This window comes from Mustelus asterias, chromosome 11, assembly GCF_964213995.1.
Source record: "Mustelus asterias chromosome 11, sMusAst1.hap1.1, whole genome shotgun sequence".
Classification (NCBI taxonomy): domain Eukaryota; kingdom Metazoa; phylum Chordata; class Chondrichthyes; order Carcharhiniformes; family Triakidae; genus Mustelus; species Mustelus asterias.
In genome coordinates this window covers 2823209-2835561 of record NC_135811.1, presented here as the reverse complement: position 1 = coordinate 2835561, position 12353 = coordinate 2823209, and the positions used below count along the sequence as shown (strand labels likewise).

Genomic DNA, 12353 nt, shown 5'->3' with positions numbered 1-12353 from the left:
GACTTCTTACTGTGTTTACCCCAGTCCAACGCCGGCATCTCCACATCGTGTTTGATGGGGACAGTGTAGAGGGAGCTTTACTCTGTTTCTAACCCCGTGCTGTACCTGACCTGGGAGTGTTTGATAGAGACAGTGTAGAGGGAGCTTTATTCTGTATCTAACTCTGTGCTGTACCTGACCTGGGAGTGTTTGATGGGGACAGTGTAGAGGGAGCTTTACTCTGTATCTAACCCCGTGCTGTACCTGTCCTGGGAGTGTTTGATGGGGGACAGTGTAGAGGAAGCTTTATTCTGTATCTAACCCCATGCTGTACTTGTCCTGGCTGTGTTTGATAGGGACAGTGTAAAGGGAGCTTTACTCTGTATGTAACCTCATTCTGTACCTGACCTGGGAGTGTTTGATAGGGACAGTGTAGAGGGAGCTTTACTCTGTATCTAACCCCGTGCTGTACCTATCCTGGGAGTGTTTGATGGGAGACAGTGTAGAGGGAGCTTTACTCTGTATCTAACCCTGTGCTGTACCTGTCCTGGGAGTGTTTGATGGGGACAGTGTAGAGGGAGCTTTATTCTGTATCTAACCCCGTGCTGTCCTGGGAGTGTTTGATGGGGACAGTGAAGAGGGAGCTTTACTCTGTATGTAATCCCGTGCTGTACCTGACCTGGGAGTGTTTGATAGGGATAGTGTAGAGGGAGCTTTACCTCACTGTGGAGTCTGAGGATCCGGTGATCACCATCCTCTCATCATATTGCAGACAAAGCACTGAGCCTGTGTGTCCAGTTAGAATCCGCTCACATTCCAATGTGTTTTTATCCCACACCTGGTGGAAGCACAAAAACAAATGACCAGGAAAATGTGGTAGGCGCTCACATGTCACTGCATCACACACAAATCGGCTTACAATGAGGAAAGCAATAATACAAGTTTCAAGAGGAATTGGAGAAGTAATTAAACAGGGAAAGCTGCAGAGCTATGCAGACAGAGCTTAAGAATGAGACTGACTGGATAAGTGTTTAAGGAAGTAGCACAGGCTTGATGGGCCGAGTTGCCTACATGTGCTCCTACTCATTATGTCCTGAAAAACTCCAAAGAGCTCAGCTTGGAAGAAGAGTGGGCGGATTCTCTCTGATTCTCTGACCAATGTTTAACCCTGAACCGACATCCCCAAAACAGATTGTCAGGTCACGCACATGGCTGTTTGTGGGATCTTGCTGTGTGCAAATTGGTTGCAAATTGTTTCCTACATTACCACATACTGGCCCGTTGGGGTACCCGGACGCTCACTCAGATCCTGCGTTGATCAGCTGGTGGGGGTATTCACAGACATCTTTAACCTCTCTTTACAACAGTCTGAAGTCCCTATCTGCTTCAAAAAGTCAACCAAAAGCCAAGCAGCGTGCCTTAATAACTATCGGCCGGTGGCTCTGACATCCATCATTATGAAGTGCTTCGAAAGGTTAGTCATGGCACGAATCAATTCCAGCCTCCTGGACTACCTGGGTCCACTACAGTTCGCCTACCGCCACAACAGGTCCAGAGCAGACGCCATCTCCCTGGCCCTGCACTCAACCCTGGAACACCTAGATAACAAGGACACCTATGTCAGACTCCTATTTATTGACTACTGCTCAGCCTTCAACACTATTATTCCCACGAAACTCGTCTCCAAACTCCGTGGCCTGGGCCTCGGCACCTCCCTCTGCGACTGGATCCTGAACTTGCTAGCTCACAGGCCACAATCAGTAAGGATAGGCAACAACACCTCCTCCACGATCATCCTCAACACCGGTGCCCCACAAGGATGTGTTCTCAGCCCCCTACTATACTCCTTATACACCTATGACTGTGCGGCCAAATTCCCCTCCAATTCGATTTTCAAGTTTGCTGATGACACCACTGTAGTGGGTCGGATCTCAAACAATGACGAGACAGAGAACGAGATAGAGAATGGTGAACTGGTGCGGCAACAATAATCTCTTCCTCAATGCCAACAAAATGAAGGAGATTGTCATCGACTTCAGGAAGCGTAAAGGAGAACATGCCCCTGTCTACATCAACGGGGACGAAGTAGAAAGGGTCAAGAACTTCAGGTTTTTAGGTGTCCAGATCACCAACAACCTGTTCTGGCACCCCCATGCCGACACTATAATTAAGAAAGCCCACCAACTTTCTCATAAGACTAAGGAAATTTGGCATGTCAGCTACGACTCTCACCAACCTTTACAGATGCCCCATAGAAATCATTCTTTCTGGTTGTATCACAGCTTGGTATGGGGCTCCTGCTCTGCCCAAGACCGCAAGGAACTACAAAAGGTCGTGAATGTAGCCCAATCCATCACGCAAACCAGCCTCCCATCCATTGACTCTGTCTACACTTCCTGCTGCCTTGGAAAAGCAGCCAGTATAATTAAGGACCCCACACACCCCAGACATTCTCTCTTCCACCTTCTTCCGTCGGGAAAAGGTTTGAGGTCACGTACCAACCGACTTAAGAACAGCTTCTTCCCTGCTGCTGTCAGAGTTTTGAATGGACTTACCTTGCATTCAGTTGATCTTTCTCGACACCCTAGCTATGACTGCAATAGTACATTCTGCACTCTCTCGTTTCCTTCTCTATGAACGGTATGTTTTGTCTGCATAGCGCGCAAGAAACAATACTTTTCACTGTATGTTAATACATGTGACAATAATAAATCAAATCAAATCAAATCAAATCAAAACATAACAACACTTCTAAAGTGGTTTGGGATATCCTGAGGCTGTGAGAGGCACTCTTTAGAAATGGAACGCCTCTTTTTCCTGTGTTGAAACTAAGGGCCCTATTTTACCACTGCGTCGCACCCGAAAACGTGGTCAAGTCGGGTGTGAGGCCATAAATGCGATCCGCGCCCGCATCTGAGCAGATGGCCACTTTACCGAAACCCAGGAATGGCCGCGATCCGCTTCGCGCCCTAAACAGGTGCAATGGCGATTTAAATGTATTTGCACGTATTTAAATTGAATTAATGAATTGCCCGCCCAACTTTATCAGCATTTCCCCCTTTCCCGCTGCTTTCGCCGATCCGGAATCGTGCTGAAATGAACCTGCTGAATAGAAGTCTGAATCGGGCGCTCCAGCTGCTGAAGAGCGAGTTCAGAGCCTCCAACGGCTCCCTGACTCAGATCAGTGGTGGGGGGGAGGAGGGAGACGGATCAGATCGTTCTCTGGTTGTTGGGGGGGGGAGGAGTGAGGCCAGATCGTTGCCTGGGGGAGCAGGAGGAGGAGGAGGAGGCGGGTCAGGTGTATCTCTGGTGGGGAGGGGGGGCGGAGGGAGGCCCGATTGTTGTGTGGTTGGGGGAGGGGGGGGGGGAAGCGGGGTGATCATTGTCTGGTGGGGAGGGAGGAGTTGGCCGGTCAGATGTCTCTCTGTGGCGGGGGGGGGGGGAGGGGAGCGGAGTGAAGCCAGATCGTTCTCTGGGGGGGGCGGCGGATAAGTGAGGCCAGACCATTCTCTGGGGGAGGGAATGGGGGGGGGGGTGGGGGTGGGCGGAGGAGGGAGCCGGGTAAGATGTATCTCTGGTGGGGAGGGGGAAGGGGGCAGGGAGTCGCGATCGCTCTGGGTAGTGGCGGGGGGGTGGGGGGGGGGGGGCGGCGGGGGGGGTGGGGGTGGGGCTGTTGATAAGGGGGACAGTGATGTTTGTCGCTCCCGCTTTTCCCTCCCGGGCCGCTTTCTCCGCTCTCTGCGGCCCAGGAGCGATCTGACACGGGCGCGCTTTTTCAAACTTTTTTCTAACTGTGCGTGCGCAGTTCAGAGCTCCGATCGTTTCAGGCGCGCTAAGCCCCGCCCACAGCACGAATAGGACTCGTGATTTGTTTTTCAGGCTGAGGGCGTATGGGGGGCGCCTGAAAACAGATCTCCAAGTCGGATCGGAATTACACCCAGATTCAGCACTTGGAATGAAAATGGTAAAATCAGGCCCTAAGTCTTGTCAACTTGTCCTGAATCATTCTCTCCCTGGAGTTCATTTCTCTGGAAGTTGCTCTCCTCGCACTCTCTCAATTCCCATCACCGTTGAGTTGAACACTCCCCTTTCGTCACCTGATGTCCTCACACCCCCTTTAGCTCAGGGGCCTCGAACACTCCAGCCCCAAAGGAACTCAGGCCAGTTTTACTGCTCCTACTCCTGAACTGATTCAACAATACCTCTGTAAAACCTGTCTTTATATTTAGTAGGTTAATGAAGAATTGGATAATCAGTTAAACTGGAGTTTAAATGAAGAGAATTAATCACCAATCAGTGCGAGTTGCCTTGCTCCTGTGATCACTGAGTAATACCGAGCAACGCGCAGGCACTGCAGGAGGTGGGTGGAGAGGAGCTTTAACAGCCAGGTACACGGTCCATGAACGTGATGAATAATAACTGTTGTTTTAATTAAGCAGTATAAGACATAAATATCATTTCACTTGGTTCGCTTCATATCCAATGGCAACATTTCAATTACAGGCAATTATTAATTCTCAACAAATAAAAAATGGGCTTCAGTTCAAATGTTAAATTAATTTAAATACCAATGGTGAACTGGGGAGAGTTGCATAGTGTCGGACAAACAGGATGTGAGTTCACACTCTGTGGCCGCGATTCCCCCAAAAGTGCTGAATTGGCAGGAAAACTGTTCTAGGTCACGATTGTTTTGTAAGTTCAGCTTCTCACCCGAATCTCCGCACTCTGTGCACTGCAGCAGTCCCAATCGTGAATCTCATTAAAAAGCCAGGGAGGGCGGGGCCTATTCTCCCCAGATTTGACAGTTCTGGAACTCTGCGCATGCGCAGTGGCCCCGACCTGTCAGTCTCCCCTTTTGCTTTCCAGCTTGATTGCTGGCCAGCCCGGGACCCCCGCAGTGCTGCCCCTCCAGCCCCGCACGCTAATTCCCCCCCCACCCCCCCCCCCCCCCGGGGTCAGACCCCACCCCCCAGAGGAAGGCCCCCTCCTGGTAGACCACACACCCCCAGCCCGCCCCAATCGTTGCCCTCCCTCCAGCCCAGACTGATCCTGTTTGCAGAGTGGCAGTGGGACCACCCACCCCCACCGATCACCCTAGGCCCTGCCCACAATAGGCCCCACCCCATGGCACTGCTCAATGCCTGGTGGGCAGTGCCAAGGTGCCTCCTGCACATGGGTACTTTGCCCCTTGCGCAGTGCCAGGGAGCACAGACTAGCACTGCCAGGGTGCCCATGCCCAGGGGGCACCACCCCCCACTGCCTGACCTCCTGGGGGGCCCCGATTGTCCCCCCTTCATTCTGGCAGGGTCTCCCGCTAGTTCCCCAAATGTAAACCCCGCCAGAATGAAGTACTCCTGGGTGGCGTGGGAGATTCAATCAGGACCTGAAAGTTCCCGATAATGAACTGCCAAACATATTTAAAATACATTTAAAACACATTCAAATTACTTAACTGCCTTCCTGCCGGTTTCCAGCGTGGTCTGACTGGCGACTGTTCTCCGGCTCTGGGAGATGTGCATGTGTTCCCGGCGCATGCACAAATCCCGGTACAAGGCCGGCGACGCACATCTCCCACCCCGACCCGCCAGAAACGTTGCAGGTCGCGATGGGAGCATCGCGGCCTGTTTTTGAGAATGCGGTCTGAGCAGGGTGTGAGTTCACACAGTGTTCATGAGTGCGGTATGATCAGTGTTCGGGAGTGTGGTGTGAGCAGTGTTTGAGAGTGCGGTATGATCAGTGTTCGGGAGTGTGGTGTGAGCAGTGTTTGAGAGTGCGGTATGATCAGTGTTCGGGAGTGTGGTGTGAGCAGTGTTTGAGAGTGCGGTATGATCAGTGTTCGGGAGTGTGGCGTGAGCAGTGTTTGAGAGTGCGGTATGATCAGTGTTCGGGAGTGTGGCGTGAGCAGTGTTTGAGAGTGCGGTATGATCAGTGTTCGGGAGTGTGGCGTGAGCAGTGTTTGAGAGTGCGGTATGATCAGTGTTCGGGAGTGTGGTGTGAGCAGTGTTTGAGAGTGCGGTATGATCAGTGTTCGGGAGTGTGGCGTGAGCAGTGTTTGAGAGTGCGGTATGATCAGTGTTTGGGAGTGTGGTGTGAGCAGTGTTTGAGAGTGCGGTATGATCAGTGTTCGGGAGTGTGGGGTGAGCAGGGTGTGAGTTTACACTCTATGTCTCAGTCCTGAGGCGAGCAGATTGTTTGATACATTTACTTGTGTCCTTTGAGGATGTAACAAGCATAAAGGGGAACCAGTTAATGGGATTTCCAAAAGTCATTTGAGAAAGTGCCGTGCCAGACGTAACTCCGATACGACAGCGCCAGTTGCTGGGATGTTATAATAGCATGGATAGGGGATTGGCTAACTAACAGGAACCAGAGTCAGGCTGAATGGGTCATTTACAGGCTGTAACTGGAGTGCCATAGGGATCAGTGCTGGGCCTTCAACTATTTACAATCATTATTACTGAATTTGATCAAGGGACAGATTACACTGTGTACCAAATTTACTAATAATAAGGTAGGAAAGCAAGTTGCAAAGAGGAGATAAGAATCTGCACAGGGATATAGAGAGATTAAATGAGCTGGCAAAAAATTGGGAGATGAAGTATCCTGTGGGAAAATGTTAGGTTGTCTACTTTGGTGTGCAGAATAGAAATGCAGAATATTATTTAAAAAGAGAGATTCTGGAGAATGTGCAAACCTGCACCGGTAACAAGCCCACCCAAGCCCTATCCCCGTAACCCCCACGTATTTACCCTGTCAATCCCCCTGACTTTCTTTTGATTCCCCTCATCTGGAAAATACGATGGCTTTCAAAAGAGAATTGAAAAATTATCTAAAATAAAATTTGCATGGCTATGGTACAACGCAGTGGAGTAGGGCTAGGACTGAGTAGCTCTTGTATAGAGAGCTGGCATGAAGGGCTGAATGGCCTCTTTCTGTGCCATAGCCATTCCATGAAAACAGAACTCTATGGAGGGGCAGCTCTCCCAGATAACTGTGGGATTTCCAAAAGATCTACAGATAACAGCAGAGAGTAAAGAGGTTTTTTGGGGTCGGACAGAGAGAGGACATGTCCCCTTTTCTTCGTAGTGGCTCTGCCACTTTTCTTTCGGCTCACGTCCAACCCTTGTGAATGAATTGATGACTTGGCCATTTTGAGGTCCCATGTCACAACTACAGCTCTCTGGTTCATTGGCACCAAAAGAGAAAATGCTGGAAAATCTCAACAAGTCTGGCAGCATCTGTAAGGAGAGAAAAGAGCTGACGTTTCGAGTCCAGGTGACCTTTTGTCAAAGCTAAAAGGCATAGAAAGTGGGAGATATTTATACTGCAGGGGGAGGGAATGAAAGATGAGTCACAGCCACAGAAACCAGGGGCTATGGCCCTGTGGCTATGACTCATCTTTCATTCCCTCCCCCTGCAGTATAAATATCTCCCACTTGCTCTGCCTTTTAGCTTTGACAAAGGGTCACCTGGACTCGAAACGTCAGCTCTTTTCTCTCCTGCTAGACCCGCTGAGATTTTCCAGCATTTTCTCCTTTGGTTTCAGATTCCAGCATCTGCAGTAATTTGCTTTTATCCTCTGTTTCACTGGTTTGGGTTCCAATTTGCTACAGGATCAAAACACTCGCAGTGAGGATGTGTCCAGTGTCAACATCCTCAGATTTCTTCCACAAGGAACTGCACCCCTCACTTGGACTTATCTTGTGGTAGTCTCATTAAATCCTGCCCCTTCTCCTGCATCCTACCTGGAATGAGAAAGCCTTGCTATAATTGTACAGAGCTCTGGTGTTACCACACCTGATATACTGTGTGCAGTTTTGGTCTCTGTACCTCCTGAAGGTTTCAGTGGATTGATTCCTGTAATGAGAGGGTTCTCCAATGAGGGGAGATCGAGTAGAATGGGAGACAAAAGCAAAAAAAACTACAGATGTTGGAAAGAGTCATCAGTCTTCGAACTGAAACATTAACTCTGTTTCTCTTCAAAGATGCTGCCAGATGTGTTGAGTATTTCCAGCATTTTCTGTTTGTATTTGAGTCAAATAGACCTATATTCTCAGGAGGTTTAAAGGATGGGAGTTGTCGTCATTGAAACATATTCATAAAACACTGGAAGTTAACATGCTGGTGTAGCAAGTTATTAGGAAGGCAAATGGCATGTTGCTCTTTATCATAGGATTTGAGTACAGAAGTGAAGATGTCTTGCTTCAGTTCTATGGAACCTTGGTGAGACTACATCTGGAGTATTGTGTACAGTTTTGGTCTCCTTAACTAAGGAAAGATATTCTTGTCATTGAGGGAGTGCAGTGGAGATTCACTAGACTAATTCCTGGAATGGCGAGACTATCCTATGAGGAGAGACTGAAAAGACTGAGTCTGTATTAGAATAGAATAGAATAGAAACCCTACAGTGTAGAAAGAGGCCATTGGGCCCATCGAGTCTGCACCGACCACAATCCCACCCAGGCCCTACCCCCATATATTTACCCGCTAACCCCTCTAACCTACCCATCTCAAGACACTAAGGGCCAATTTTAGCATGGCCAATCAACCTAACCCGCACATCTTTGGACTGTGGGAGGAAACCAGAGCACCCGGAGGAAACCCACGCAGACACGAGGAGAATGTGCAAACTCCACACAGACAGTGACCCAAGCCGGGACTCGAACCCAGGTCCCTGGAGCTGTGAAGCAGCAGTGCTAACCACTGTGCTTTGCCGGGTATTCCTGAGAGTCCAAAAGAATAAGAGGTAATCTTATTGAAACTTACAAAACTCTTCAAGAGGATAGACGTAGAAAGGATGTTTCCCCTGACTGAGGGGTTTAGACGAGGCCCATAGTCTCAAAGTAAGGGACAAGCCACTTGGGGTTGAGATAAGATGGAATTTCTTCACTCAGAGGGTTGTGAATCTTTGGAAATTGCCACCCCAGAGGGCTGTGGAAGCTCAATCATTGAGTAGGTTCAACACAGACATTGATAGATTTCTGGATACTAAAGACGTCAAGGGCTATGGAGATAGTGCAGGAAAATGGCATGTAGGAAGAAGATCAGCCATAATCTAAGTGAAAGGCAGAGCGGCTCGTGGGGCTGAATGGCCTAGATTCTGAGAGGGTTTGGCTGGGTAGATGCTCAGACTGTTTCCCTTGGCTGGAAAATCTAGAATTGGGGAGCATCGCCTCAGGGTGAGGGTATGTTGGAATATGAGGAGAAATGTCTTCATTCACAGAGTTGTGAATTTTTAGACTTCTTCACCTCAGAAAGCTGTAGATTCTCAGACAGTAAGTACATTTACAGCTGAGATCGATAGCTTTTTTGGATACAGAGGGAATGAAGGAATCTGGGGATGAGGCGGGAAAGTGGAGTTGAGGCCCAAGATAGCCATGATCTTACTAAAATGATGAAGCAGGCTTGAAGGGACTTATGGGACGATTCTACTGTTCTTAAGTTTGGTTGCAAAGTGCCACAGAGAAATAACTAGGGAATTAGTCATTAAATCACCCAGGAGTTATAGCGTGAGTGGGGTGGGGAGGTTCCCTGAAATTGGGTGGCTTGTGGAACAATGTGAAACTGCAGACAGGAAATTGAGGTCTTACAATGTCACTTCTCAGCCACTGCAGACATGGAGCAGAGGAATCTAGTCCTCGTCCTCCAGCTAGAACCGTGGGCACCCATTCACAACAATGCCTGGAAAACAGGGTGCTGAACCAACACCCTGTGAGACCTGGAACTCAGCTCTTGAATGCAGTTAAATGGTGAGACCTACCTTCAATTCTTCCATTTCTCCTTGCACTTGCTGAGTTACTGTTTCTGATTGCCAGAAGCTATCTGGGAAGCTATACAATGAAGCCCTCCCCAGTGGAATTGCCTGTCAACTAACCCACCCATCCCTGTCCCCTCTGTGTAGCCTGATAGAGGAAGACTTGGAAGAGATACTGAGGGTGGTTTACACCCATGGAATCATCTCAGGACAGGAGAGAAGTCACATGACTTGTTCAGATTAAGGTTCCTTGAGCAAATTGATAGAATCTTGGAATGAGACAACACAGGAGGCCATTTGGCCCATCGTACCTCTGCCAGTTCTATGGAAGAGCTATCCAATTAGCTTATTCTCCTGCTCTTCCCCCATATTCAAGCGTTTATCCAATTCCCTGTTGAAAGTTGAATCTGCTTCTATTGCCTTTTCAGGCTGTTCATTTCTCTGGTCACCAACCTTTGGGCAGCACGATGGCACAGTGGTTAGCACTGCTGCCTCACAGCATCAGGGACCTGGGTTCGATTCCCGGATTGGGTCATTGTCTGTGTGGAGTTTGCACATTCTCCCCGTATTTGTATGGGTTTCCTCCAGGTGCTCCGGTTTCCTCCCACAGTCCAAAGATGTGCAGGCTAGGTGCATTGACCATGCTAAATTCTCCCTCAGTGTACCCGAGAAGGTGCCAGAGTGTGGTGACTAGGAGATTTTCACAGTAACTTTATTGCAGTGTTAATGTAAGCCTACTTGTGGCTAATAATTTAAAAACTTTAAAGCTTCCTGACAGTAGAACCAGCTTCCCACTGAGATTGCATCAAAAATATTTTCAAGAAAAAACTGTCCTTGCAGTCTTGCCATTACAGAAGACATGTTCAAACAATGGCCCATGGGTTAGAGCACAAAGTGCACCCGCGCACCCCAGGAAAATGATCCTCCAGCTAACTCATTCCGATTGGTGTTTCTTCGTGCCTGGTGTGAATTGTCTGAGCCATGAGGTTTGAAAGGGGCTGCTTTGAGCACCGTTGTCTCATTGGTAGATCCTATTTTAGAATAACTGGAACTGTTGGTTAGCAGTCTGAGGTATCTGGGAATTACTGGGAAGGTGGCTCGATGGGTAAGAAAGTCACTGGACATTCTGGATTACAATCTCTCCCTATTTGGAAATGCAGAATGAAGCAATCTGATCAGCTCACCTTGATAGTGTTGTCCCTCAGTCCACTGATAATCCTCCTGTCATCATACTGTAGGCAGTACACTCCTTTACTTGCTTCACTGTGACAGTGAATCCGCTGCAAACTGTGCTTCCCACAACGCCAGTTCCACTCAATTGTCTACAAAGGAGCAAAACATTAGACAATTAGATTGATAGTCAGGCCGACAACCTTTCCAATACAGTTAGCTACATTGCATAAGAAAAAGCATGCATTTCTATATCGCCTTTCACAATCTTTAGACATCAAAAATCACTTCTACTGACCAATGAAACACTCTTGAATTGTAGTCACTGTTGTAAAGAAGGGAAATGCATTTTATGCACAGCAAGATCTCACAAGCAGCTGTGAAACAGACCAGGGAGCCTGTCTTTTTGTGTGATGCTGACTGAAAGATAAATATTGGCCAGGACAATCAGGGAGAACTTCCCAGGATCATCAGATCCATTTGAGATCTGGGTTCAATGTCTCTCCTGAAAAATGTCCCCTCCAGCAGTGTAGTTCTCCCTCAGAACTGCACTCAATAGTCAGCTGAGATTTTGTGCTCAAGCTTCTGGTATTTTTCAGAAGCATATTCCCACAAACCCTCTGTTAAAATGAGCCCAGATGTTAATGAGACCCCAGATCTAACATAAAACAAACTTTCCAACCCATTAAACATTATTGAGGTACCATTGTTACTGTGTCCTACCTCTATGTCCTGCACAATCTTGGCATACAGGGCCCTGTAGAAAGAGTTGGGAGGGGTTCCACTATCCGAAGGTTTTAGCTTGAACAAATATTGGCCCCTGAAAGAGAAATTGGAACAGAGATATGAACGTGGGGATAAGTCAACTGTATCAGTTCACTTCTCCCTTGAAACCCGGAATGTCTGTTGTCACGACTGCATTAGCCAATTGTGGTAGGATGGGAATACAACAAATAAGAATATTTTATGGCAAATGAAGCTTATTTACTTAGTACACAGCAGAGCAAACAAAGAGTTATATAGCCTATTTATAAAGAGCATTGATGAACTACGGAAAACAGAACTCATGATTGAAACTACAGCCAAGTAGCTACACACTGCTGGGCACTCTATAAATACTGGCATCTATAAACACTCTCTGAGGACCTTCTGTAAATACTGACCACCCTTTCCGAGTCTCCTGATAGAAGCTGGGTTATTTCTCTGGTAAAGTGCCATGACTAGAGGACACGTACAGAAAACACATGATGAGTGGAATTTAACGCCCTACCCCAAGGAGAGTTTGAAGTAGGGGGACATTTAATTGGGTGTGGGGGGGTGTTGGCTGGGGATCTCCTTAGTCGGAGCCTCTGCTCCGATTAAGTCCAGGATGGGCAGGCTCATGGATGGCCTTTCCCACCTGTCACCAATTGAGGCCTTTAATGAGGTAATTAATGCCATTTTAGGGCCT

General features: G+C 48.2%; 1 protein-coding gene across 3 annotated transcripts in view; it reads right to left on the bottom strand.

Moving 5' to 3' along the window:
• Positions 1–12353, bottom strand: part of LOC144500311 (F-box/WD repeat-containing protein 1A-like) — a 207141-nt gene that overhangs the window by 20591 nt on the left and 174197 nt on the right. For all 3 annotated transcript variants that reach the window (XM_078223003.1, XM_078223005.1, XM_078223004.1), the window contains 3 exons: positions 11627–11723; positions 10918–11055; positions 699–817 (listed from right to left, as the gene is read on the bottom strand). In XM_078223003.1, the coding sequence (XP_078079129.1) occupies positions 699–817; positions 10918–11055; positions 11627–11723 (354 nt within the window). The remainder of the gene's footprint in view (positions 1–698; positions 818–10917; positions 11056–11626; positions 11724–12353) is intronic.